Source organism: Lathamus discolor, chromosome 14 (genome assembly GCF_037157495.1).
Source record: "Lathamus discolor isolate bLatDis1 chromosome 14, bLatDis1.hap1, whole genome shotgun sequence".
Lineage (NCBI taxonomy): Eukaryota > Metazoa > Chordata > Aves > Psittaciformes > Psittacidae > Lathamus > Lathamus discolor.
Genome location: NC_088897.1, coordinates 1,436,838 through 1,462,499, shown reverse-complemented (window position 1 = coordinate 1,462,499; position 25,662 = coordinate 1,436,838). Strand labels below are relative to the sequence as shown.

The 25,662-nt window shown below is 57.3% G+C and overlaps 5 protein-coding genes across 15 annotated transcripts in view; 3 read left to right on the top strand and 2 right to left on the bottom strand.

The window, feature by feature from the left end:
- Nucleotides 1-151: 151 nt before the first annotated feature.
- Nucleotides 152-3,806, top strand: LOC136021897 (fibrinogen-like protein 1-like protein). 2 transcript variants are annotated; one of them, XM_065694584.1, is made up of 3 exons: nt 152-232; nt 1,601-1,663; nt 2,789-3,806. In XM_065694584.1, the coding sequence occupies exons 1-3, from the start codon at nt 202-204 to the stop codon at nt 3,415-3,417; spliced, it is 723 nt and encodes a 240-aa protein (XP_065550656.1). In that variant the 5' UTR covers nt 152-201; the 3' UTR covers nt 3,418-3,806. The 2 variants fall into 2 exon arrangements, with proteins under 2 accessions (XP_065550656.1, XP_065550655.1); XM_065694583.1 differs by lacking the exon at nt 152-232 and adding an exon at nt 1,045-1,275.
- A 1,680-nt stretch (nt 3,807-5,486) lies between these two features.
- Nucleotides 5,487-8,047, top strand: VPS37D (VPS37D subunit of ESCRT-I). 2 transcript variants are annotated; one of them, XM_065694506.1, is made up of 4 exons: nt 5,487-5,583; nt 6,448-6,619; nt 6,991-7,073; nt 7,243-8,047. In XM_065694506.1, the coding sequence occupies exons 2-4, from the start codon at nt 6,475-6,477 to the stop codon at nt 7,720-7,722; spliced, it is 708 nt and encodes a 235-aa protein (XP_065550578.1). In that variant the 5' UTR covers nt 5,487-5,583; nt 6,448-6,474; the 3' UTR covers nt 7,723-8,047. The 2 variants fall into 2 exon arrangements, with proteins under 2 accessions (XP_065550578.1, XP_065550577.1); XM_065694505.1 differs by lacking the exon at nt 5,487-5,583 and adding an exon at nt 5,602-5,767.
- A 3,424-nt stretch (nt 8,048-11,471) lies between these two features.
- DNAJC30 (DnaJ heat shock protein family (Hsp40) member C30) lies at nt 11,472-12,747 on the bottom strand. The gene has a single exon (XM_065695149.1). The coding sequence runs from the start codon at nt 12,670-12,672 to the stop codon at nt 12,034-12,036; it is 639 nt and encodes a 212-aa protein (XP_065551221.1). The 5' UTR covers nt 12,673-12,747; the 3' UTR covers nt 11,472-12,033.
- On the top strand, nt 12,282-17,516 carry BUD23 (BUD23 rRNA methyltransferase and ribosome maturation factor). 7 transcript variants are annotated; one of them, XR_010616023.1, is made up of 12 exons: nt 12,282-12,819; nt 12,959-12,996; nt 13,176-13,271; nt 13,459-13,541; nt 13,637-13,733; nt 13,987-14,083; nt 14,418-14,468; nt 15,032-15,117; nt 15,440-15,485; nt 15,784-15,845; nt 16,621-16,695; nt 16,921-17,006. XR_010616023.1 is itself a non-coding variant. In XM_065695141.1 (12 exons), the coding sequence occupies exons 1-12, from the start codon at nt 12,772-12,774 to the stop codon at nt 17,199-17,201; spliced, it is 849 nt and encodes a 282-aa protein (XP_065551213.1). In that variant the 5' UTR covers nt 12,290-12,771; the 3' UTR covers nt 17,202-17,516. The 7 variants fall into 7 exon arrangements, 4 of the variants coding, with proteins under 4 accessions (XP_065551216.1, XP_065551215.1, XP_065551213.1 ...); XR_010616025.1 differs by lacking the exon at nt 16,921-17,006 and adding an exon at nt 15,962-16,071 and having other exon boundaries at nt 12,283-12,819; XR_010616024.1 differs by lacking the exon at nt 16,921-17,006 and adding an exon at nt 15,962-16,512 and having other exon boundaries at nt 12,283-12,819; nt 16,621-16,688.
- A 279-nt stretch (nt 17,517-17,795) lies between these two features.
- The window catches only part of STX1A (syntaxin 1A), a 61,124-nt gene continuing 53,257 nt past the window's right edge, over nt 17,796-25,662 (bottom strand). For 2 of the 3 annotated variants that reach the window (XM_065695146.1, XM_065695147.1), the window contains exons 7-9: nt 23,629-23,702; nt 23,282-23,419; nt 21,558-21,765 (exon numbers count right to left, since the gene is read on the bottom strand). In XM_065695146.1, the coding sequence (XP_065551218.1) occupies nt 21,649-21,765; nt 23,282-23,419; nt 23,629-23,702 (329 nt within the window). In that variant the 3' untranslated portion in view covers nt 21,558-21,648. Of the gene's footprint in view, nt 20,960-21,551; nt 21,766-23,281; nt 23,420-23,628; nt 23,703-25,662 lie in introns of those variants that run through there. The other variant, XM_065695148.1, reaches the window with a different exon arrangement.

Genomic DNA, 25,662 nt, shown 5'->3' with positions numbered 1-25,662 from the left:
GCAAGTCAGGGAGTCAAATGGGATTCATGGCTCTCCAGTGGAAAGGTTATGGCCACTTTCTGCTTTTTCCAATCTCTTCCCATTTCAGCTTCCCAGCACCTTTGTCCCCTGATTTTCACCTGCCTGCTGGCCCTGGCAGCGTGTCTGCCTGCCTTGGACATAAGAAACTTGCATCTCCTCAATGGCACACTGGATGAAATCATGAATGTTCCCCCAGAGCCCTCCCAGCTCGGTAAGTGTACCACTTGGGAGGGAGGGGCAAACAAGGTCACATTCAGTCAGATCCTACACAGACCTCCTCACCAGCCTAACCAGACCCCTGTAACATGGAGGAAGGACTAAATACTATGTGTGTGCAATGCCAACGTAATATAGACAGTCTTACTGGAGCAAGAGACACCTCAGAGTCCTCCTCTGCTTTCTGCTTGTCTCTTCTCCTTTCTGGCATGATGTTCTTCTGTCCATAAGTGAGTCCAACAGCCCAAAGCCCAGAGTTCTCAGGATCCCAGAAGGGATAAATTTGGTCTCACTGGCAGCAATACCAAGCCAAGGGTGTTGTGGGCATGGGCTCTTCCTTGGGGAAGCAGTATTGAAGATGTTAAGACAAATAATCACAGTGTGTTTTGAGGACATGAAGAACAGTAGCTGCCTCTGAAAAACACAAGGCCAGTGGAGGACTGAATTCAAGAGAGAGTGAATACAAAGAGGAACTAAATGAAGTTAATACAAAGAGTCTAAGCAGTGACACTGACAGAGCAAGCAGCCAGATGATGGCACAAAGTAACATACAAATACCAGGTCATAGGGGAGCAATAAGGAAGCCTCCAAGAAATGGTTGTGCAATAAAACTGAGGGCTGTGGGTGGGACATGGCCCAACAGAAACCAAGAGAGGAGGAAGAATTCTTCCAGAAGAGCTCAAAGTCCACGTGTTTGATGCTGGTTTCACATCAGCCTTCGTTGCAAAGGTCAGCTATTAGGGGAGCTGCCAATACAGGGAGTAGCCATGGCTGTGACTAGAGCTTGGGCTTCACCCAGAACAGCAAGTCTGAGTAGAGAAAGGGGGTGTGCTCTGGGCTTCACGCTCTTCTCTCACTCTGACCACTCTGAAAATGGGAGCAGCATAAATTCAAGATGGGTGAGGAGGGAGGCATGCCAGAGAAGACAGGCTTGACTTGTGGAGGAGCACTTCCAAATGGATGGGAAGCGAAGGCAGAAAGGAGCAGGGGCAGACTGTCGCTTACAAAACGAACAGGAGTGCTTACTTCCATATGATTGTGAGTAAAAGTAAATACCACATTACATGAGTGTTTCAACTGCACTTTAGCAACCATCTTTCCAGTTTTTTCCAGATCCCTTAAGTCTTTCCCAAACAGAGTGTGTCCAAGTCCTTCTCACCAAGGAAGCATCTGCCCCATTCTAACACATAAATCCCACTAACTACCGACTGGCTGATATCTGAAGTGGTAGAGTCCCTATGGAATTAGGAGCAACAACAGCAAACCAGGAATATCATCTGGAGAATAACATGCTCTCCCAGCAGGCATTTGAGATAGATACTCTCAGCACTCACTCCTGTCTCCTCTGTTCTTGTTAACTCAGATAACGATACCCAACACGTTCGACAGGTCAGAGACGTGGCCCCCCGCCCACCAGCAGGTCATGGTAAGTCTGTTCTCAAGGAGTACCTCTGCTCAACGGGTTTCACCATTGCTGGGCTCAGGAGGAGCTCTCAGCCGCCTCAGCCCATATCCTACATGCACAACGGCTTCTCCCAGGAAAAATGTGGGTTTACTGATAGGCTGCAGGAGTGCCACAGCTCACCACCTTGGGGGGGACTCTGGTACTAGCCATGTCCTGGGCTCAGGAGCTGCAAGGATCTTTAGCAGGGGGAATTTTCCACCTAAAGATCCCAAATGGAAAGTGATGGTTCATTACTGGCCTCTGGGAAGTTGTGATTGGTTATTTTTCTCTTTTCACTGAACAGTTGGTAGAAGACTGGGTAAGACAGGGACTGACTGTGTTACTGACCTGACTGAGTCAACAGTAGCCCACAGGACCACAAGCTAGGTCCTCTCTGGGTAGGAATGATCAGCATTCTCCCAGTATTCCCCTGGGTACTGGGAGCAGAGCAGGTCTCTTCCCAGAAGTGGGTAGGTGCATTCAGCTGTTTGCTGCATAAGGTACTGACGCTCTGGAGCGTTGAAAGGCCATAATAAAATCAAAAGTCAGGAAGTCCCTAAAGAGCTGGTCATGTGAGCCCACAAAAAACTGATGGATTTTCCCTAATGACACCACAAGGGCTGATTTAATCATTAGCAATATGGTTGTCTTGATCACACTCCAGGGTTTCTGAGACTACTATAAAGTAATATAAAGCTCTAAAGCCTCCATGCTGTAACAGCAGATGGCTTTATAACCCAGGCTTGCACTTGTCTGTGCAGTGATACATCACCCGCATGCTACAGACAAATCCCCACAGCACTGTAAGACCGAATCCAACCTGGCCTAAGTGCATTGTGTGCTGTGTGAAGGCTACGTCTGCCTTGGTCTCACCAGGCCAAGACATTTTGGCAGTGTGTTCCTATCAGTTTGAATTCTGTCTTGGAGAGATATGAAACCCAAGTCTTATGTTGATCACGTCAAGATTTCAATTTACTCCTGCAAGCACATGGCAGGAATAAAGCCCAAGAATGCGTGTGCAAAAGGACATAGGTACAAAAGAAATACCAGATGCTTTCAGTGTCTCGCTGTGTGGGATTTAGTAACCATCTCTGCTTCCTGCCCCAGGCTGGCCCAAAGACTGCAGTGAGGTTCCCGCTGGCAGCCACAGCGGCGTCTACATCATCCAGCCAAAAGGGCTCCACCACATTGTGGTGTACTGCGAAATGAATGTGACACATGGGGGCTGGACGGTCATCCAGAGGAACCAGAAAGACACACCGGTCACCTGGGCCGAGTCCTGGAGCACCTACAAGTACGGCTTTGGGAATGTGCGCACCGAGTACTGGCTGGGCACTGAGTACATCCATCAGATCGCCAAGCAGAAGGTTTACCAGGTCAGATTTGTCATCCAGGACTCTTCAGACAACATCCATTTCGCAGACTACAACCTCTTCAGTGTAGAAGATGAGTCCCACGGCTACCGGCTGAGGCTGGGCTCCTACGCAGGGACAGCAGGGGATGCCATGACCTCAGACAATCCCAAGACCATGCACGACAACATGAAGTTCTCCACAAAGGATCGAGATCAGGACACTTACAGTAAGAACTGTGCCTACAGCTATGAGGGTGGGTGGTGGTTCTCAGCCTGTTATTCTGTACGGCTGAATTTCAAGGGTGGCATGACATGGGGCAGCCTGTGCAAAGGGAACTGCAAATCCTCCCTTATCCTCATCAAACCAGCCTCATATTGTTAGTGCTTCTTCCCCACCTGTCCGTCCTGGACACTCTGCAGAGGCTCTGCATGGCCAAAGAGTTCAAGCCTTTCCGGAGTGGAGAGAGGAGCCCAAGGGTAGTGGGGTTGTAGTGAAATGTCCCTTTCCAATTGCCCTCTCTGAGTGCAGGCTCCCCCTCTGCTCAGCTATTTTCCCCTGTGCTTGTCAATGATTCCTTGTTAGTACGTTCATAATCAAGAATAAATGATTACTTGTGAAATGTGTGGATTCCACACGTACCTTCCCTGCGGGAGGAAGACACTCAGCCCTGGAGTGACTTTTCATCAGAGTTTCTTAGCTGCCTCCATAACTCACAGCAAGCAAAACAAGCTACATGCCATGATTTTCCATACGCTCTGTGCCTCTCTGCATCCTCTGGTAAAGCATCCCAATAAATGTGCTTCCTTGAGCTCACTCGCCATTAATGAACATCTGTCCTGTATCTCCAGTGTGCTCCCACTGAGACCCAAGGGTGCTAGGACTCAAGCCAGGTGCTAGGACTGAAGTCTTGGAGCTTATGGAGGGGAAAAAAGCCTTGAGTGATTCTCACAAGAATGGATGTAAGAAAGTTAAATCTAGTTACCCTGATCTAAATCACCTGTGATCTGCACAGCAGGATTCACAATGTACGTGGCATGGCAGAGAACTCTCATTACCGTCATTACCACAGTCACAGTCCAGGGGCAAGAGCTGTGCCAGTGTCCTGGTACCAAGGTTCCACTCCTGCCATGAGGCTGCATCTGTCAGGATTGGTTCCTTGCTGCCTGTTTGCACAGTCATGCCTTGATCCTGCAGAAACATGACTTCAAAGTCATCAGTAGATCTGTCTGCTGTGACCAAGAAGCAGTGAACATAGATAAAGCAGAAAAGAAGTAGGTTAGGTATTTGGAGGCACTACAGAGGGAAGAGATCACTACAGGAATAGGTTCATCATACCCCAGTTTCCAAGACCAATTTAGATGGGCAAAAATACAAGGTGAGTTTGCAGCAGAGGTGCCCTGTAACAGAGCTGAGCCTTCAGTCAAGTTTCTGCTCCTTGAGTGTATCTTTTAAGGTCTCTGAATCCCTACAAACATTTAGGGACCTCAGTATTCTGCTGCAAGCAGCTCCCCATCATGAGTGGGGCGGCATCTCCCACATTTCCCATCTCCCAGGGGATGAAGGGGACCTGCCCAGAGCTGGCATCTCATGGCTCCTGAGCAGTTGGGCACAGCAGTGTCAGGATGTCCGCAGGATGCTCAAATGCAGTGTAAGGGGTGACGGCACTTAAGTGACAAGTGGGATGCACACAGTGTGGTGCAGCACAGGGCACACACAGTGCAGTGCAGGATGCTGCATTGTCCAGCGAGAGATGCACATAGTGTGGTGCAATGCAGGATGCACACAGCTGTGTGCAGGCAGAGGATGCACAGAGCTGGGTGAAGTGCAGGATACTTCCACTCTACTCTGTTCGGGGGAGTCTCCCCCTGCAGCCCTGATCCAGCTCTGGGGCAGCAGCACAAGAGGGATGTGGAGCTGTTGGAAAGAGGCCAGAGGAGGCCACGGAGATACTGCGAGGGCTGGAGCAGCTCTGCTCTGGAGCCAGGCTGAGAGAGCTGGGCTGGGGCAGCCTGGAGAAGAGAAGGCTCCTGAAGGGGAGACCTGAGAGCAGCTCCAGTGCCTAAAGGGGCTGCAGGAAACCTGGAGAGGGGCTTGGGACAAGGGCCTGTAGGGACAGGCCAAGGGGAATGGCTTGAACCTGCCCGAGGGGGGACTGAGATGAGCTCTTAGGCAGAAGCTCTTCCCTGTGAGGGTGCTGAGGCGCTGGCACAGGGTGCCCAGAGAAGCTGTGGCTGCCCCATCCCTGGCAGTGCTCAAGGCCAGGTTGGACACAGGGGCTTGGACCAACCTGCTCCAGTGGAAGGGGTCCCTGCCCGTGGCAGGGTTGGGGCTGGAGGAGCTTTAAGGTCCCTTCAGCCCAACCCTGCCCGGGGCTGTACGTGTCCGTGGTGGCTCTGTGACAGTTCTGCGCACACACGGCGGTGCGGGGCCAGTTCCCTCACTCCCCAGCCGGGGGCGGCGCGGTGCGGAACCGCAACACCTTGGTCTCAGCTACGGCTCCTTTAAGACCGGCGGCGCGCGGCGGACGCGGGGCGCGCCTGGCTCCCGGTAACGGGGGGTGGTCCGGTGGCGGTGGGGGGGGGGGGGTCCCCGGCCCATGTCCCGGCCCATGTCCCAGCCCCCGGTGCCGCCCGGTTCCCCGCGCCGCCTCGGCGCGCTCAGCACCGCGCAGCTCCGCGCCCTGCTGCAGGACGAGCCCCGGCTGCAGCGCGCCGCCCGCCTCAGCAGGAAGGTAACGGGGGGAGGAGGCCGGGGGAGCGCGGCGGGGGTGGGAGGGGGGCAACACACGACCCACCCCGTGCCCCGCTGCCGTGGGGCGCTCCCAGTGCCCGGGGGGGAGCCGCCCGCAGCCCGGGCACCGGGCGCTGCGGACCCGGGCGGCCGCCGCCGCGCCCCGGGGATCGCTGCTCCCCCCCGGTCCCTGGAGTCCGCCCGGCTGCCATGCGGGGAAACCCCAGCTTGGGCGTCCCGGGCGGCGGCTGCCTCGGGGGGTTCGGCGGCCATCGCCGGGCGGGCAGCCCCGGGCCGGCAGAGCCGCTGCCCAGGTGCGGGGGAGGCCCTGGCCCCTCGCTGTGCCCTAGGTGCCCGCAGCGGGAGCAGGGTCAGGGCTCTGGGATCCTCCTCAGCCCCGTGCCAGCTGCTTTTCCTGGGCAAAAGCAAAGGGAATAAAATAGGAAATCCTGGCAAAGCGCAGCCCAGCTCCACTCCTGCCCTTGCCCGGGATGAAGGTGGTGCACAGCCGGGGCGGTGCGCGGCCCTCTCCTACCATCCTTGGTAGCCAGCCATGAGGTTTGCCCCATTCATGGCAAGCTGCCTGGTGCCGTGCGTCCCCCCAGACACAGGCTGCAGCTCTCGCTGGTCCTGCCCGTTTCTCCCTATGCTCACACACAGCCCCTACTCCCATGCCCACAGTTCCAGAGTCTGCAGTTGGAGCGGGAGATGTGTTTGGCTTCAAACTGCACCCAGGCCAAAGTGAACCTGTCCCTGCGCCCGCAGCTGGAGGACGGGAAGGCTGCCCTGGCCATCAAGTACCAGGAGCTGCAGGAGATACGAGAGGCCTGTTGGGACAAGCAGCAGCGCCTGGGTGAGTAGAGCGCAGTTGATGGGACAAGGCAGAGCATCCTGTCCAGGTGGGCTCAGCATCCTCAAACCTGCTCCAGGGAAACAGCCCATTTGGGAGCAGTGGGGGGTGATGCTGCTTGCAGTGGGATGGATGCCATGGTGGGATGCAGGTGGCTCCAGGGAAACAGCCCATCTGGGAGCAGTGGCGGGTGATGCTGCTTGCAATGGGATGGATGCCATGGTGGGATGCAGGTGGCTCCAGGGATGTGTTTGGGGGTGTTTCAGTTCAGGGAGGGAGGGAGCTGATGCTTGGGGATGGGAAAGACCTCAGCCCCAGAAATAGGGATGTCCTGGTGAAAGGTTTATTGGCAGCCCCATCCCTTTCTGACACAGAGGCGTACCTGGAGAACTGGAGCCCACAGAGTGCCCTGGGCAAGCTCCAAGCCAAGCTCGATGCCTCGGAGGCAGAGTCAGAGGTGAGTCAGGCAAGACCGCTGTGCTGCTGCCTCTTCCTCATCTGGGCCCTGGTTGCTCTTTGTGCCCTCCCACATGCCAGGCCCTGAAGAAGAGCCCAGAGCCTGGGGGTGCTCAGTCATCTGGGCTCCTTCTGTGGCCCCACAGCTCTCTTGGCTTGGTGTCCCACAGGCACAGGTAGAGCAGTTCCTGACCCACGACCTGCCCCTTGATTCTTTCCTGGAGTCCTTCTGCCAGAGTCGCACACGCTCCCATATCTGCCGGACGCAGCTGGAGAAACTGCAGGAGCTGCTGCAGAAGGACTGGGGGGGCAGGGACCCTGCGGGCCCCACAGGGTGCCGAGGGGCCCTACCTAGCCTAGCACCAGCCCGCCTAGCCCCATTGCAGAATGGAGTAGTCCCCAAAGCCTTCAACCTCTCCTATGGCTTTGTGCCCACCTTTCTCATCCCCTCGGAGGCCGTTGTACCCTTTGCCATGCCAACTGCACCTCCCAGACACCATCTCCCAGCCCTGGGACACCAGCCGGCATCTCCCTGCTCCAAAACCCCCAGCCTTGGTTCGCCCCTGCACCTCGTCGGACACATCCCCCTGCTCAGCCCTCAGCCCTCCTGCAGACAGCAAGAGCAGAAGCAGGAGCTTCCGCACCGGTAGCGGGGCAGGGATGGGGGATGCCCCTGTCAGTTCTGAGGGGCTGCGGAGCCTCTTGGACACGCACAGGGTGGGTGCTCACAGAAGCATGGAAGTGGTTGGCGGGGGGTGGGATGGGGCAGGTGCTGCGGCTGGGCTGGGGGTTCTGCACTCGGGAGCTGCCTGGGGGAGGTCTCTGCATCCACAGCAAGAGGAGCAGTGACAGGAGGTGGGGGCTGGTGGTTTGTGGGGATGTCAGTGGGCTCAGTCAGGTGGGAGGCAGCAGGGAGGAGGACCCAGGAGCACTGGGCACCATGCGCTTTCTAAATAAAGGCTCTTTTCCATGCTCTGTGTTCCTCTGGTCTGGCTCTGAACAGAGGGATGGGACAGGCAGGGAGGAAGTGGTTCCAGGGGGACACTTGGCCAGGCTTGCAGGGGACTGAGAATCCAGCAGGATCCTCCAGCCTGGGCAGCCCCCAGGTGCTGGACCTGCGCTTGGCTCAGCCCATCAGAGCCCTGCAGTGTCCCTTATGCTGTTTCTAGCTTCTCATTTGGTTTCACATCCTTCTCATGCTTTCAGCCCATCTGGTTGTAGCATTTTTTTCCTATTTCCCACGTGCCTGCCCACCCTGCAGCTTGGCACTGTAATGTAGATTGCTTAGAAAAGAGTTTCTCCAACCCTGGTGTGGGTCCTTATCCAGCTTGGAGCATGTACTGCCCCAGAGCAGTGGTCCTGGCAGTGAGTGTAGGTGCAGCACCAGTGCACCCAGTGCCTCTGGGGAACCTGGCAGCATTGGGCATCTGCCTCTTCACCCCTACAGTGTGCAGTCAGCACCTCACATATGGCAGCAACAGTCCCTTCAGCAGGGCCTGGGCTGTGGACAAAGCTCTGCAAGTCGCAGACAGCAGCACTGAGTAACAGGCAGGAGCTGGCAGCAGCACAGGGTGACCCCTGTGCCCCTCCTTGCTTGTACAGTGGCTCTCCTGCCTGCACCAAGTGCTGCCTGTCCCGCAGGGCCACCTCGAGGAGTCAGCGTGCCCCTCTCACCCCGGCGAGGAGCAGGAAGAGTTGTCTTCAAGCGTGCACCTGCATTCATTTCTGCACGGCCCCGGCCGCAGCCTGCGGGCAGCTCAGCCCCAGTGCACAGCCAGGGCCGGGCAGGGCAAGCAGGGACCTGGCCTCGGCAGCCCCTCGATGGGCCTGGCAGCAGGCTCCAGCGCAGGGGGAACAGGCCTCCTGGGGGAGAAGGGGTGTCCCAGCACGGCCTGCTGCAGGAGACCCTTTGAGCCACAGCCCCCGGGGTGGGCAGCCCCGGGCTGGGCACCCCCGGGCTGGGCCCCTGCTGTGGCAGCACCCGCGGTTAACAGAGAAATCTCTATTAACCATTAACTCCATTAACAGAAGTCCCTGCAGGGGATGCTGTCGAAAGTGTGGGGGGAGCTGCCCCCCCAGTGCTGCTCAGGACCCTGCTCACACAGCCTGCAGCTCACTGGCACCCACAGAGACCTGCCAGGAGCCCAGCTTAACCCCTTCCCTTCCAAAGAGCAGCCCAGCTTCTCCAGACGGAGGGGAAAGAATCAAGAGAATCCCAGGTTGGAAGGGACCTCAAGGATCATCTGTCCAACCTTTCTAGGCAATGCACAGCCTAGACTAGATGTCCCAGCGTGCTGTCCAGCCCAATCTTAAGTAAGCGTCCAACTCTGGAGTCACCACTTCCCTGGTGAGCTTATGCCAACAGCTGGTTGTTTTCATTGTGAAAAATCATCCTCTTGTGTCTAGTCAGAATCTGCCCAGGGGTAACCTGTGCCCATCACCCCTCATCATTTCCCTTGTAAAAAGGGAGTCTCCATCTTCGTTGTAGCCACCCTTTAAATACTGGAAGACGATGACAAGGTCTCCCCTGACCTTTTCTCTCCCAAGGCTGAACAAATCCCATTCTCTCAGGCTTTCCTCACACATGTTCAGCCTTTGGATCATTTCTGTGGCCCTCCTCTGGATCCTCTCCAGAGGGTACATCACACGTACACAGCAAGTACTGTGTCAGAGGCAGCACAGAACAGGGCTACAGTGGGCAGGATTGAAGCCCACAGTGGCTTAGGGAGGCCGTCCTACCCATTCGCCACTGACTGCAGGCAGCATACCCACCCCTCCCAGCATGACCTCAGGGAAACAAGACCCCCCCCCCCCCACCCTCTGCCTGCTGCACACACCATGTGGAACACCAGCTAGAACAATGCCCTCCAATTTTCCAGCCAGTACAAGCAATATTTACCACCCAAGCCCCCCAAAAGAAAGATACGTCATTTTGTCACCAGTTTATGGCTGGGTATCTTTAATGTTCAAGAGAACTTATGGGGAAATGAAGAACCAGTAATATGAACTGCCCAAAGTCACGTAGATTAGCTCACTCATGGTGACTTGGTACTTCACCTCCCAACTTCAGACCCAAGCATCAGACAGAGAGCAGCTGGCTTACTGGAGCAGCTCTTCTCTGCCCCAGCTTTATGGGGCAGAACGATTCAGGCAGTACACCACCTAGCCTGCACCTCCTGCTCCACGCTGTACCATACCAGAGCCTCTCTCTGCCAGGAAGCTAGTTCAGACTCTGCCTGCAGGAACAGCCCCAGGCTTCAGCACTACCCAGATTCAGGAAAGATCAATCCAGCCTGGAAAAGAACATTTCCTGCCAAACTTAGCCAGAGAAGCTGCCCCTGGTCCTTCAAGTGACTTGGTTTATACCATGAAAATGCACCTGCATCTGACACAGAGCTGCAACTCTGGAGACTTTCGCTCTGTAACCAATGCTCTGACAACCAGAGAGAATCCTGGAAACCTCTCTCTGTCCCTGGGCTGAATTTGCTCCAAACACACAGCAGTCTCCACAGTCTGCAGCTGGAAGTGCTACAATGCTTCCAGAGAAGGCAGAAAGCTCTCCTGGACAGCACATACCCTCTACCATCAGACATTATAGTCCCCATCACGCTACTGCCGCAGGCTCAGTTCCGCACCACAGAACTCCACAACTGGAGAACACAGGGCATTTGCTTTTAACATTTTTGCGTTGGGAGAATACATAACCCAGGAGCAGTGTGGCGACAGGCGAGGGCTTGGCTCCTGCAGACTGCTGCCAGCCAGGCCCAGCAAATCCAGTGCAAAGTAACGCAGATGAAGTCTTTGGACACTCAGAGTTCAGCACCATGAAGCTTCACTAACTTCATGTAGTCCCAGCATAGCACAGGTGAAGCTTTCACCTGAGGAAAGGCAGCAGCTCTAAGACAGAACCTTTAGTTCTTACAACACTGCAGTACTTAAACAAGCAAATACTCTTATGTGCAAATGATGCTTAGATACATGTAAAACACAAGTAGTGCCACTCAGTGCTCAGAAGTGTACCACTCCCAGCCACAAAGGCCCATGTGGCATGGGTTTGTGCAAAGTTCCTGGCAAGCCCTGGACAGGACAGGTTCTTCTGCACACAGAAGTGTTTTGAGCAGCACCTCCAGGTGATGTCACACACTGACCAGGACACAAGCTGCCACGAGCCCAGACTTCTTTCTTCCAGGCTGCCAATGCCAAGACTTCCTTTCAGGGCAAGCCCCGAAGAGGGACAAACAAGGGCAATGATACAGTGTGGAAACCAACACTCCTAAAACTCTCCAAAGATGTAGGTGTGACAGCACAGAGAGTTAATCTCTCAGATTAACATAAAACCACAGCAAGCCATAAACCAGTATCAGTGAGCGCACCCCCATGAACACACACCACACACAACCACCACTGACAGCCATTTAATCTCTGCTGTGGTTTAGGAAAGGCATGTGGCTCCCAGCAAGGTCAAACTGTATTGCCAGTGGAGGGGACACGTCACAGTCCACACAGCGGAGTCCATGAACCGCATTCACTTGTCAGGCACTGTGTGTAGGCCGTATCAGCAGAGGGGCACACTGCAGCCTGTTGGCTCCCTACACCCCATCTGCAGGATCATGCTACCAGCAGAGGTACATTGCAGCCCATGGAGCAGAGCCCCCACATGACATCCGGTGCGCACATGCCATTGGCAGGTCACTCTCGCAGAGGTCACATCGTGTGTGTACTGCGCCTGCTGTGTCTGAAGGTTAGGCTGGCAGAGGGGCCTGGTCACGAAGCATGGAGCAGGGCCTGCGCATGGAGCCTGCTGGTCATGTACTGGGTCTGGAGGCTGCACCAGCAGAGGGGAGGTTTCACAGCCCGGGCAGCAGCCCCGGCACACGATGCCTGCCTACTGCGAGAACGCAGGGGATGCTTCTGCTGCTCTGTGCCACCCGGCAGCCACCCGGCCCGGCGCGGCCCCGCTGTCACTTGAGGCCGTAGAGGAGCGCAACACCCAGAAGCAAGAAGAGCCCGACCGAGAGGTCAGAGAGGAGCCGAAAGCGTCCTTGGGCAGCGACCTCCTCCCTGCGGACGCGCAGCTGCTCCCGCCTCGCCCGCAGCACCCGCTCCCGCTCCAGCTGCTCCCCGTAGTGCGCCCGGTAGAAGGCGTCGAAGTCGAAGGGCGGCGGGACGGGCCCGCTGCGGGCGGCGGCGGAGGCGCGGGGCGGCGGCGGGGAGGGGGCGGTCGGGCGGCCCGGGGGCTGCGGGGCGCCGCGCACGTCCTCGGCGCTGAGGAGCCCGCGGTCGTACTTGCGGCGCAGGGCGGCGCTGCCCAGCACCCGGTAGGCCTCGCTGACGGCGGCAAACCGAGCGGCGGCGGCGGCGCTGCCGGCGTTGCGGTCGGGGTGATAGCGGAACGACTGCTCGTAGTACGCCGTCTTGATCTGGGCCGCCGTCGCCGTGGCCGGGACTCCCAGCACCTCGTACAGGTCCTGGAGCGCCCGCGGAGATCCACCGGCACCCGCTTTTGCGCCGCGGCACGGCGCCAGGGCTCGGCCGAGCCGCGGCACTCCCGGGCCGGCGGGCAGGAGCCGCCGCAGGCGCCCGAGAGCTGCCGGCTCCATCACGCCGAGCTGCCTCCCGCCGCCATCTTGGACGGAGCGGCGCCCTCCGCGCCCGGCGCGGGGCAGTGACGTCACGAGGCAGCGGCGTCACGCGGCAGCATGGCGGGCAGCGGGCGCCGGCCCGAGCACCGGGGGCCGCCGGAGCTGGTGAGCGGCAGGAGGGGGGGAGCGGAGCCCCGACCCGACCCGACCCGGCTGCGGGGGGGGGGCCGGGCTGGGCCGGGCCTGGTCTGGTCTGGTCTGGTCTGGTCTGGTCTGGTCTTATCGGCTCCGTCTCTCCTTGCAGTTCTACGATGAGGCGGAGGCGCGGAAGTACACGCAGAAGTACGGTGGAGTGATGGCTGCGGGGCCTGAGGCGGGGAGCGTGGCGGAGTGTCTTGCTCTGGGGCACTGGGGCGGCCCGCCGGGGTGAGGGCCCTGCCCTGGGGCCGCGGTGGGGAACGAAGCCCTGCGGGGAGCCGGCGGCTGCCCCCGTCTGCCCGCGCCCTGACCGTGCCTTACAGCTCCCGGGTGGTGGAGATCCAGTCGCAGATGTCGGAGCGGGCCGTGGAGCTGCTGGGACTGCCCCGGGACCGGCCGTGCCTCCTCCTGGACGTCGGGTGAGCGCGGTGGGGCGGCTGGGACAGCGCTGGGGCTGAACACGGGCTGGGGGCACCCCGGCCCTTGGAGCACCGGCGTCTGTCTGTTGTGGGACGGAGAGAAGCGGGCTGCCGCAGCGGTGAGGCTGCCAGCATCGCCCTCAGAGCAGGCCCATAACCGCCCTGCTGTCCCTCTTCCTCCCTTCAGCTGTGGCTCTGGGCTGAGTGGTGATTACATCTCTGAGGAGGGCCACTACTGGATTGGCATGGACATCAGTCCTGCCATGCTCGGTGAGCCGGTTCTCCTCCCCTGCCACCCTTGCCTTGGCTCAAGGTGGTCCCAAAGGTGTGAGGTGGTCGCCTGAGCTGTGCGCTGTCCTGTGCAGATGTGGCCGTGGAGAGGGAGGTGGAAGGAGATCTTCTCCTTGCAGACATGGGCGATGGCATTCCCTTCCGGCCTGGCATGTTTGACGGCTGTATCAGGTCAGTTTGTGTACTTGAGTGAATTGTTTGAATACCTGGCCTAAAGGGGATGCTTGGTGATTCTTCTGTGCTTGAGTAACTACTGCACCTTGCTGGGTTTTGGCACAGTGAGTCTCTAGAGGGATTTGTGTAACTGCAAAACAGAAGGCAAAGCTACATGGAGAGAATTAGTGCTGGAAGTACTAAGGGAGGTGAGAGGCTCTGCAGAAGGATCAATGGCTGAGTGTCCCAGGACTCCTGTTTTCTTTCCCAGTATTTCTGCAGTGCAGTGGCTTTGTAATGCTGATAAGAAATCACACAGCCCTCCAAAACGCCTTTATCGATTCTTCTCAACTCTTTATACTGCCTTGGTAAGTGTCCTGCTTTCCCAGTCAGGCCTCTGCCTACTTTTACATCCTCACTGGTGCATTTTAGCAAGATATTTTAAGTAAATGCTGCTCTGGAGGACTGACAGGAGCACCTATTTCCTATCTCCTTGCCTGCCTGTATGGTCTCTCGTGCTTCTCTGAGCCCTGCTGTTAAGCCTGTCCCTTGTGCTGTGGAGGAGCAGGCTCTGCAGTCTGAACAGCTCTCCTGGGAGACTTTTTCCAGGAGGCTTTGAGGAGGAGGGTGCTAATATCTAGGCTGGGAATTGAGTGACCAGAGGGGTTGCCTGCACTGACTCACTGACACTATTTCCTGCAGGCCCGAGGATCCCGAGCTGTCCTGCAGCTGTACCCTGAGAACTCAGAGCAGGTACAGGACATCACTCAGTAGGGAAGAGGGACAGGCAGAGCAAGGCAATGAAGCTGTGTGCTCTTTGGGGCTCTGAATTTCTCCACATGAGATCTGTTTCTCTGTCTTTCCCACCCTCTGTAAAGCTCTTCAAGAGCCCTAAAAAGAAACCTGTAAGGAGAATGCTACTTCTGTGGCTTCACAGGTTGTTTTGAGGTGAGCCTTAAAGAAATTGACAGGACAGAATCTGAATCTGCTGTCCTGGATTTTCTGCTGGGATTGAAGTCTGGCCTACAGTCATCGGCACTGTCCTGTAACTCCCTAGAGCTGGGAAATCCAGCCTGGTATCCCTCTCCTAGTAAAGTGTGCTGTGCCAATTAATGCAGGTTAGACTGAACAGCAGGGAGAACCAAATGAAGGCAGTGGAACTGGTGTCCTGATGGTACTGCAGAGCTGGGAGTGTGGTGCAGAGCTGAACAACCTGTCTTCGGCACTCATAGTTAGCTGTGGCCGAGCCAAGAGGTTTCTTGGGCATTGCTGGTGGATGACTACTAAATAACTCTTGCATGTCCTTCTTTTTCCAGCTGGAGCTCATTACTGCCCAGGCCATGAGAGCTGGCTTTACTGGGGGAATGGTGGTAGATTACCCAAACAGCACCAAAGCCAAGAAGTGAGTCTTGTGCATCTGTGTATGTGGGTGTTTGGGGGTGAGGCCTGGGTTTAGCAGGGATTTTCTTTTCCTCAAGCTATTCACTGAATCATAGAACAGTTGGAGTTAGAAGACACCTTAAAGCTCATCCAGTTCCAAGCCTCTGCCACAGCAGGGTTGCTCAAAGTCCTGTCCAGCCTGGCCTTAAACACCTCCAGTGATAGTCCAGGACAGATAGCCAACTCTGTTACAGACTGTTACAAACAAAAATCTCAGTCTTGCTTGGGGACTGGGAATTACATGCTGAATCCCAGCTTCATGCTCCTTATTCTTGTTCTTTTAGGTTCTTCCTTTGTCTCTTTGTTGGAGCATCTGGCACGTTACCAAAGGTGAGCAGCTCCACAGCACAGCAGAGTTGCCTTCCTGGCTGCTGGGTAATGTGGGCAAGAATGGGAGCCAGGCAGCTCTGCACATGCAGAGTGATTTCATTTATACATTTGCTGTCAGTCTCACCAAACCCTGCTCTCCCTGAGATCTGGTTTCTTCGCCACAATTTCTGGAAGACCAGTTTGTTCCTGCTCTGGTCCTTTCTCTTAGAGAGCCCTAGGTTCCCCTTAATTTAGGCGACATGACTGTTAGCTCTGTTTGTTCCAGAGGAGAGCGAAACTTCCCAAATTTGCTTTCCAGGGCCTTGGTACTGAGTGTGCTGATGGAGAAGAGATGCACCAGGCAAAGTTCACCAATGAGAGGTATCGTATAGGAGATGAAGCTCTCCCCAAGTAGGGGGGTGCTCACAAGGGCTGAGTTTTCTAAGAAGGGGTGGGGTGGCTTGTAAGGACTGGGTTTTGCTGACTGAGGGCCACAGTGCTGCCATGTGAGAAGAGACTGAAGAGAGGAAACTGGGAAAACCCTTGGCAACCCACATGGGCACTACTTTATCTTCTTGAAGGGACTAAGACACAAGGAACAGAACAGGTTAGTTTGGAGGGCTTTGCTGTGGTTGATGCTTACCCTAGCACTTTCTGTCCAGCTCCTGGCTCCCCAGCTCAGTGCTGTAGTGTAGGCCAGTGGTGATGTGAGGTGGGGCTATTTACAGCACTGCTGATAGCAAGCATAGTGGTTTCTGTTGGGGAGGCAGGCTGCTGTGCCTAAAGCCTGGTGTTGCCTTTCTTTTGCTGTCAGATTGTTTGCTTAACTCTGCTTAGCTGTGGCCTGGTGGGTTTCTCCTGCTGTCCAGGTCTCCTCCCATGGTAGTGGTGCAGGGAGAAGCCCCTCCTGCAGCCAGTGGGAGAGACAGAGAACAGAAAACAGAGGAAAGTCGTCATGGCTGCCAGGAGCTTGTGGCTGGCTTGTTTTCCTGCCTCTTACACTGCATTTCTATGCTTGCTTAGTCCAGGCAGTACCTCGTGTTGGAAGGTAATAGCAGAACTGGCAGTTTGCTGGGAAGCCAGAGCTTTGTCTGCTTTCTTTGTAGTCAAGTAGACAAGGGGAAAGTGCCTGTGCTTAAGTCTGTATTCCCTCAAGGTCCCACTGCCCAGGGTATTGCTGATGTGTCAGAAATGGTACGGGGGAGTGCTGGCCTGCTGCAGCCCATGGCAGGTGGGTATCCCTCAGTTCAGAGCCAGGGCTGGAAGCAGCCTCTTCCTGAGTGCGTCTGCAGCTGGACTGTTTGACCACCTACCCCTCTTCACCCCAAGGGTCATAGGAGAGGTACTCGCTGGTTTTATGAAGCAGAGGGTCAGTTCTGGCTGACAATCCTCCAGGGCAGAAAACTGTGCCGCTGCACGTCAGTTCCTCTCCAGCTGCTGTTTGCTTTCTCTGCAGGACACGGTTCAGAAATGCCAAGGGCAAGTCTGTGAAGAAAAGCCGGGACTGGATCCTTGAGAAGAAGGAACGTAGACGACGACAGGGCAAGTAAGTTCAGCTGCTTCAGCTGAGGCTGACTGTGCCGGTCTGGCCTGCTATCACCTGGTCAAACTCCTGCCATAAACCTGCTTTCCTTCCCCTCCCAGAACAATTGTGCTTAGTCGCTTTCTGATTTTCTCCACAGGGAAGTGCGAGCAGACACAAAATACACGGGTCGAAAGCGCCGCCCTCGCTTCTGAATTCCTTTGGACACTGCTGGCGTGGAATATAGCGTGTTGAAGTCTCCAGCGAGCCTCTCATGGATGGCATAGGTGGACACTTCAGGCCTGGGACTTGCTGGGACAGATCTTTGTGGCTCTTGAAGGTATAAACTGGCTCCAGTGCTGTCCAACAGCCAACTGTGAAGCTTCCAGCCCTGTTTTCCTGGTGAAGGCAGGCTCCTTGGTGTCTGCAATGCCATTGTTTATGTACTTGAGAGTGCACTGAACCATCTGAAGCTCCAGGTGAGGCAGAACATTACATTCACCCTCCACTAAACAGTCAATGAGGCAGAACTATCGCTGGTCTCCTGTATCTTGTGCTCATTGCAGGGGAGTACTGAGGTAGGAACATAGTACCTAGTTCCTTGCCAGCTTCCCAGGCACCATAAAGGTGTGTCCCATGAGGGCAAGTCTGCCTCCTGGCAGAAGTTCTATTCCTGTGGCAATCAGTCCTGTGTGCACTTTGCATCAGGCCCAGCTTGTGTGCTTTAGTTCTCCCAGGGCTGTCTGCACTCCAGCCCTTGTTCCCCATCATCTCCTCCCTTCCCCTGAAACAGAGGTGCCAGCCAGAGCTTTACAGTTACAAATGTTTATTCTACATAAAAATTCCACAAAATGGGAAGCTGTTTTGCACCCAGAGCTTTGGGAGAAGGGGAGGCTAGCAGGAAGGTAAAGGGTGAAGGAGAAAAGAGGCAACATACAGTGTCATCCAGCCCAGTGAGACAGAGCAAGCCAGGGTCAAGATCCACATAGAAAACAAGGACACTTAGCTCACAGTACAGCAACAGTACAACTCCACAGGGAGAGGGGACTTGGAAAGCTTTCAAGTACATATAATTACTAAAAAAACCCCAAAATAATCCCCAGTTCGAGTGCAAGCTGTGCGTGCCCCACACTGTTTGTGGAATACTGCATCGACACGCTCCCGGTGCTGGGAGGGCAGGTGGCACTTGGAACAGAGGTGGGGTAACCCAAAGGACAAGCGGTCTGAGGTCAGGGGCTGGAAAGAAAAAGTGAAATGTCTCCCCAAAGCACAACCACACTGTTGGTGATTTGGTCTGTACATGCAACAACAGGTAGGTAAAAAGGAACTGAGCGGGGCTTCCCATAGTGCAGGGGTAATTATTGCACCAAAACACCCTCCCCTCACAGCGAGGACAGTGTGAACCTGCCTGTGGGGCAGCAGTGGCAGCCTGCTCCTCTGCCTCCCATGCCCTGGAGCCTGGCACCACCACTGCCTGCAGGATCCCAGCAAAGTGCCAGTGGCGGAGCTGCCGACTGTGGCCCCATCCAGCTCCTGCTGCTGGCGGGCTGCTGGTGGTGGTGGTACCAACAAGGAAGGAGCAAGTGCCAGAGCCCCCTCATGCTGTTCTTAGCCTTGTGCCTTGACAGGGGTGGGCCACAGCCCTGATGTCATGTGAGCTTGTGCCACAAAAGCCGCTGCTTGGAAGATAAAAAGACCACCTTGCGCTAGCAGTGGGCATTGCTGCAGGGCGAGAGCCTGAGAGGAGCTTTTCTGCCTGCCCACCCAGGAGCAGCCCTTCCAGCAGTGTTATTGCTTCCCAGAGGAGGGGGCCCAGTGTTCTTGCTGGCTCAGCACAGCAGGGTATGGTGACAGGGAACTGTACTGGGGCAGGAGCAGCAGGCACTCATACATCACTTCCAGCTGCCTCCCCTTAGATCAAGGACCCTGCCCATGCCTGCCTCCTGCCCTCGAGGAGCTCCAGAGCTGGCCTGCTCCCTTCTGCAGAGCTCCCCATGCCCCAAGCCCTTTTGTGCACACAGGCTGCAGCCCTATAGCTCACATCCGTTGGTGTGGGAATGTGAAAGAAGGGGGCTCCAGAGTTGGCTGTTCCATGGTCGCACCCCTGTGCTGGGCAGGGGACTGGGCTGGACATGCTTCCCAAGGGCAGCTGAATGCAGCCAGGGGCTGTACAGTGGGACCTCGGGTAACAGTGGCAGGGAAAGAGCCACGTCTGGGTTGCTGCTGGGCAGGGCTGTGTCTGAGGAAGGTAGTGTTGTGTCTTGGCTACAGCCCACTTCCTTGTCCCCCCAGCCATGGGCACCATGCATAGGGCCAGCTCCTGTGCTACAGCACCCAGCCAGGGTGGAGGAGCACAGGGACCCTGGTCCGAGCAGAGAGTTGAAACGCAGCTGCAGCTGGAGTACTCACTGACATCAGCTGCCCTTTTTCTGCTACCAGCATCTGGGCTTACATCCAGACCCTGTCCCAATGTGTGGCTCCAAGTGCCTGCCCTGCTCTGGGTTCCTCAGTGGTGCTTTGGCATGTGCATGGGCCAGCTGCAGCCCTGGAATCTACAGAGGAATGGAAGGGCAGAGCCCTGCTCCCAGCCTGAGGAAAACAGACAGTGGCATCACAGGGTTCTTTGGAGCTGCCGGTAGGCTCAGGCCACCACAGTGGCTGTGTCCACACAGTGGGTGCAGCAGAGGGTACCCAGGTGCCTCCACAGCATCCTGCCACGTGTGGGTCCTCTCTGGATGGCCCAGGGGATGAACAGGCACAAGGGCCTTGTGCCAAGACTGGAAGGAGCAGGCGGGTGCCAAGAGGTGGCAGAGAGATGGAAGGGGGAGTCAGGCACTGCCCTGCTCAGGAACTCATAGGACCAAGGAGGAGGAAGGCTGCTCCTCTTAGCTAGCAGGGGTGTGGATCCAACAAGGGCTGCTCCAGGGACCACAACAGGAGAAAGCTTGGCTGCCTCCAGCCCCAGCCATAGGTGCCTATGTGGAGAAGTGAGGCTGGATGCAGCCCTGATCCCAGGCAAGTGCTGCCAGGGGCTGTGGGCAGAAGGAGCCAGGGCCACTGTGTGCCAGGGCTGACAGAGAATAATGAAGCTTTGGTGCAGGCAGAGCAACCAGCGAAACGTGCTGGCCTTAAAGTACCTACCAGGCCAGCACCAGCATGCAGCACATGTCCCCATGTGGCCTGTCCCCATCCCCAGGCAACTGATGGCCCAAAGCAGCAGCCCCTTATCCTACACTGCTCCGGCACCCACTGTCAGCAGCAGAACATCCATCCCCTGGCACCCACACTGGGGCAAGGGCTTGCCTTGGAGGGGCAGCAGGGATAGAGCCCTGCAGCCAGGCACGGCCACAGGACAGGGAGGGACAGGAGCAGGCAGGGCCTGTCTGAGCACACCCCTGGGGAAGGGTCCCGTGAGAGAAGCAGCCCAAGGAAAGGTGTTTGTAAGCACAGACACAGCTGACACGAGAGCTCTGGCTGGAGGTAATGGGGAAGCTGGGGGAGGTTGACTGGGCACTGTGCTCCTGAGGAGCCCTGACACCCTGCATCCTTGGTTGTCACTAATGCAGACTGCCCAGCACAGGAGGAGCGGCAGTGCCCAAGGGCACCCCTGTCCCCAGCCAGCCATGCAGGCTGGAGCAGTGATGAGAACTCGGGTTCCCTCCCAGGGTCCCCCTCCTGCCCATCACCATCCCCTGCACCCTGCCTACGCCCCGGGGCTGGCGCTCCCTCCATACAGACGCACCGCACCGCACACACAGCGTCACAAACAACCATGCATTAGAAACTGAAATGCTGCTGGGAGGCTCCGGGGCTGCGTGGTTTGCTCCAGTGCGGCTGCGGCCCCACGGCACACGCAGCTCCGTCCATCGTACACAAACAGTCCCGCGGGGTGAGTCTATCCGAAAATGCCACCGAAGGTGGAGGCGATGACGATGCCCAGGATCACGCAGCAGATAATGATCATGATCTTCTTCTGCTCAGGTGTCCCAGCACCGGCAGGGAGAGAGGGGAGAGGGGACTGTGAGTTTGGGGTCTGCAAACTGAGAGCTCAGGGCTGCGCTCTGCCCCATTCCTGTTTCCTCAGGGCAGGCTGTGAGCAGTACCCTGGGAGCCAGAGGGGCAGGGATGGGCACCCCAGCTCTCCCTTCAGCCCTGGGCTGGCAAAGCTGAGCTGGTGGCTCCTAGGTCCCTGAGCTGATACAGGACCAGGCAGCTGCCTCTGCACTCAGGGGCAGAGCTGGACCATGCCTGTTTACTGTGTTTTTTGTCAAGGGATGTGGCTCTCACAGCAGGCCTGGCCCACAGGATCCACCCGCCCTGTCCTTTTCCCCCTCCCAAGCAGCACCTCTGCCCATGGCTCATCAGCACTGTTCACACAGCTTGTGCCAGGGACCTCTGCCTCAGTCGGTGATGCCCGTGGGACCTGTGCTGCACCCAGTGGTCTCGGGTAAAACAGAGTCCAGGCACCTGTGAGGCTGTGCCATGCTGCCCAATCCTTGGGGCAGGCAGTGGGGCAGGCAGGGGCCAATCCCGGGGCAGAGGAGTCAGCCAGTGCTGTGACTCACCCGTCTGGCTTTGCTCTGGTACTTCACTGCTTTTTTGGTGTCAGACACAGCTCGCTCCACGTAGTCCACTGAGTGCTCCACGTTGTACTCGATGCGGTCAATCATCTCGCCCTGCAGAACGGGGACAGAGCCCACATGCCCGCACGCACACGGACGTGAGCTCCTTCCTGCTCTGCTCCCCAGCACCGTATGGACGTTGCCCTGCCCAGCAGCCCTGTGAGCAAGAGAGGGACCCTCAGTTGCAGCAGGTAGTGGGTGCCCCATGGTGCCCTGGAGTAGGGGCTCTGTCCCAGAAGGGCTGGGACCTCTGTGCACATCCTAGCAGGGAGGCAAGAAAGGGTGAGGGTCAAGGGGTCTCCAGCCCAGTCTTGGCCTGGTAGCTGCCCTGTCCAGTATCTCAGGTGACATCAAAGCCACAACAGGATCTACACTGACATCACGCTGCTGAAACCAGAGGCATGGGGGGGGAGCAGGGACCGCATCAGCAGTGCCACGTGGGATGCTCACAAAACCATGCACATGCAGGGACAACCAACTGTTCTCATCTGCACTAGCACCCTGCTGAGAGTGCAGGGCCCCACAGTGAGCCTGGCCAGGACTGCAGGGCCCTGCCAGAGCTCCTGCCCTGCTCTGCCCTGCTCGCTGCAGGGCTGGGCAGGGAATGCAGACTGCTGTGGACACAGGGACACAGGCTGCTGTGAGCTCCCCATCCTGGATACCCAGGGGAGCAGGCAGGTCCTGCGGCAACTGGAGACAGCCTGACAGTTCATGTCACTGACAGGGTTCACAGGGAGTGGGTGGCTTGAAGCCCAGTGCCCTCCTGCATGGCACAGAGGGGCTGCAGAGCCGGCGGGTGCTGGCCAGCAGCTCTGCAATACTTGTTTCTTGGCCTAATGCAGGAGAGCATTAGGTGTTACCCCCAAGGCACTGACCCCCACCAGGCTTCTGCTGCTCCCTGCCTTGCCTAAAGCTGCTGCTTCTCCTCCTCATCTGTGCCATGCCTGGGGCAGAGCAGGGAGCTGCCAGCACCACTGCCAGCCCATCACCCTTCTGCTCCTGGTGCCAGGCTCCCACCCCACAGGGCAGTGCAGGGTGCTGGCACAGTGTAGCCCTTCCAGCGGGTCAGGGAACTGCAAACCCCCCACATCTGTGCCCCAAGGCAGACAGAACAGGCACCAACACTGCCTCACCACAACCACCCCTGCCTGCCCACCACAGGCAGGCCCTAGCACCACACGAGAGCCGCAGGCATGCAGGGCATGGCCATGCACAGCAGAGCATGCAGCACCGGCAGGCGCTCAGCGGGGCTTTACCTGCCACTGATGTCTCCTCGGGCCATGGCAGCGTGGCGGGCAAGAAGTGGGGTGAGCAGAGACACCAAACACGTGCCCGGCTCAGGGGCTGAGCACTGCGGGCCGGCGGCAGGGCAGGGGCAGCCTGGCAGGACCACCAGGTCTGGCGGCACCCCAAGCTCACCCAGCCGGGCCCAGTGCTCCAGAGGAGATGGAGACTCTCCACCTGCATGGCAGTCACCCGCTACCCTCCTCCTGAGCCCATCACCGAACCTCTGGCCCTGGGCATGCCGCAGCCCCGGACTCTGGGTGACTCAGCCCCAGTGGTACCCACATCAGTCCCAGATGCAGTTTTTCCTCTCAGCACCCACCCAGGCAGCCCCATCATCCTTCAACCTCCCCAGGTGAGCCAGCCACAGGGCCACAGTGTCTCCCTACCTGGCTCTCCACCAGCATGGCCATGTCCATGAACATGTCGTGCAGCTCTCGGATGCTGTTCTCCAGTTTGATGATCTCGCTGTGCCTTGTCTCAATCTCATTCAGTGCCTGCTTGGTGATGTTTGAATCCATGATGATCTGCAAGAAGACAGGGCCACTGAGCAGTGTGCTTAGCCCCTCAAGATGCTGGGCATCAAGAGAGGGGCACCCCACTCCACCCTCTGGCCCCTGCTCAGGCAGTATCCTCAGGCGAGACCCAAGAGCCCTGCTGCGTAGGCTGTGCTCAGCTCTCCACTGTGGCAAGACATCCACCACCCAGCGCCTCCCCAGGCCGAGCCAGTGCTTACCCCAGAGGAGAAGATGGCTGGGTTGCCGCTCTCCAGCATGTCCTCCAGCTCCTCGCTGGTGGTGGTCCTCCCAGCTGCAAGTGACACAACACAGGTCAGCCACGAGCCCTTGCTACAGCCACAAATCCTGCAGCCTTACTGCAGGGTGCTCCTGTCTCCATGGCATCTCCCTAGTGCAGCAAAGCTTCCAGCCTGGAGAATGCACTGGGTGGTTCAGGGAGCTGCCATCCCATAGCCTGGCTCTGTACCAGCCCTGCCACCCTCTTTTTAGGGGGTCAAGCAGTCAGCTTGGCCCAGCTCATCCAGAAAGCCTTCTGCCACTACCTGTTCCTGCAGGGCAGGGAGTGGTGCCAAAGGACCAGCAGCCACCAGGACCCAGTTGGTGGGCTGGGAAGGAGGAGGCAGTGAGAGCAGCAAGCCAAGAGCAGGGATGTTGTAGATCCTGGGCTAGTGAAGATGATGAGGGCACTGGGCTCAGCAGGGCTTGCTGGCTGGGCAGGTACTGCTGCAATTGCTGGGCTGCTTGAGTTTTAGCGCTGCAGCTGCCTATGAGAAAACAGGCTCTGTCCTGCCCCCTGCAACACAGCCCTCCTCCTTGGGGAGCAATTCACCCATTGTGCATGGTTGCCTTCCCTTCCTCATGGACACACTCCACACTCCTACAGAGCACAGGGAGATGACTTGCTCTGTGGGGTACACTGATCCTCCAGCATGAATTTCAACATGTTCTTCAGGCTAACAGCCAGGCAGGACCTGTGAAATCACAGTGCTCTGCAGAGATGCCAGCACTGGGCAGGCTTCTGCTGGGGCTGACCAGTGGAGTGGGAAGGGTGAGCAGAGAGGCCAGGAGACATCCCACCGGGGTGACAAGGAGTAAATGGGGGAAGACAGGCAGGAGCAGCTCCCCTGCAACACACTGCCTGCAGGCTCTCAGTGGTGTCATCCTCCAGGTGAGTTCAGGGCACCTCTGAAAGGGGGATGGAGGAGATGGGGCAGAGTGCAGGGACAGCCCACAGGAGAGTGCTCCTGCTTCCAGTGCTGCTGCACCAGGGACTCGGGGTGATGCCAGAAACCTTGACCCTGGTCCAAACCTTCACCACAAATGTGTCAGTGCCCAGGGAGCATGATGCAGGGACCTGCCTGCGCAGCCATGCTTGGCCACCACCCCGCAGGCATGGTGCACACTGCCGCCTTGCATGGGGAGTTCCTTAAACAAGGATGCCTTCACACTTCACTACCTGTCTCTTTCTATGCAAGGTCCTGCACCTGAGGCAAGGCAATCTCCAGTACCAGCACAGACTGGGGGAGAGAAAGAGGAAGGGAGGAAGGGAGGAAGGGATGGAAGGATGGATGGATGGAAGGATGGATGGAAGGACGGATGGATGGATGGATGGATGGATGGAAGGATGGATGGAAGGATGGATGGATGGAAGGATGGATGAAGGATGGATGGATGGATGGATGGATGGATGGATGGATGGATGGATGGAGAGCAGCCCTGTGGAGGACTCAGGGATACTGGTGGGTGACAAACAGGACATGGCCCAGCAGCGTGCACTTGCAGCCCAGAAAGCCAAGTGTCTCCTGGGCTGATCACCAGCAGTGTGACCAGCAGGTCGAGGCAGGGGATGCTCCTCCTCTGCTCTGCTCTCCTGCCACCCCCTAGAGCTCTGCATCCAGCTCAGGGGTCCCCAGCACAAGACAATGGTTTTAAACTGATCAAGGGTAGGGTGAGGTTGGACACAGGGGAGAAGTGTGGTACCATGAGCGTGCTGAGGCGCTGGCACAGGGTGCCCAGAGAAGCTGTGGCTGCCCCATCCCTGGCAGTGCTCAAGGCCAGGTTGGACACAGGGGCTTGGAGCAAGCTGCTCCAGTGGAAGGGGTCCCTGCCCGTGGCAGGGGTTGGAACTGGGTGAGCTTTAAGGTCCTTTCCAACCCAAACCACTCTGTGAGTCCATGATCCTATGACATGAGTACAACAAAGATCCAAAGTCTCAGGAGAAAGGGCTGGAAACAAGTTATCTTGAATGTAGA

What these genes read in the sequence shown, in the direction of transcription:
- BUD23 (XM_065695141.1), top strand. Translation starts at nt 12,772, where the DNA reads ATGGCGGGCAGCGGGCGCCGGCCCGAGCACCGGGGGCCGCCGGAGCTG. An exon ending in ACCGGGGGCCGCCGGAGCTG is followed by an intron (nt 12,820 to 12,958) that starts GTGAGCGGCAGG and finishes CTCTCCTTGCAG; the next exon opens with TTCTACGATGAGGCGGAGGC. An exon ending in TGCCTCCTCCTGGACGTCGG is followed by an intron (nt 13,272 to 13,458) that starts GTGAGCGCGGTG and finishes TCCTCCCTTCAG; the next exon opens with CTGTGGCTCTGGGCTGAGTG.
- VPS37D (XM_065694505.1), top strand. Translation starts at nt 5,633, where the DNA reads ATGTCCCGGCCCATGTCCCAGCCCCCGGTGCCGCCCGGTTCCCCGCGC. An exon ending in CCGCCCGCCTCAGCAGGAAG is followed by an intron (nt 5,768 to 6,447) that starts GTAACGGGGGGA and finishes CCATGCCCACAG; the next exon opens with TTCCAGAGTCTGCAGTTGGA. An exon ending in GGACAAGCAGCAGCGCCTGG is followed by an intron (nt 6,620 to 6,990) that starts GTGAGTAGAGCG and finishes TTTCTGACACAG; the next exon opens with AGGCGTACCTGGAGAACTGG.
- LOC136021897 (XM_065694583.1), top strand. Translation starts at nt 1,194, where the DNA reads ATGGATGGGAAGCGAAGGCAGAAAGGAGCAGGGGCAGACTGTCGCTTA. An exon ending in GTGCTTACTTCCATATGATT is followed by an intron (nt 1,276 to 1,600) that starts GTGAGTAAAAGT and finishes TTGTTAACTCAG; the next exon opens with ATAACGATACCCAACACGTT. An exon ending in CCGCCCACCAGCAGGTCATG is followed by an intron (nt 1,664 to 2,788) that starts GTAAGTCTGTTC and finishes TTCCTGCCCCAG; the next exon opens with GCTGGCCCAAAGACTGCAGT.
- DNAJC30 (XM_065695149.1), bottom strand. Translation starts at nt 12,672, where the DNA reads ATGGAGCCGGCAGCTCTCGGGCGCCTGCGGCGGCTCCTGCCCGCCGGC.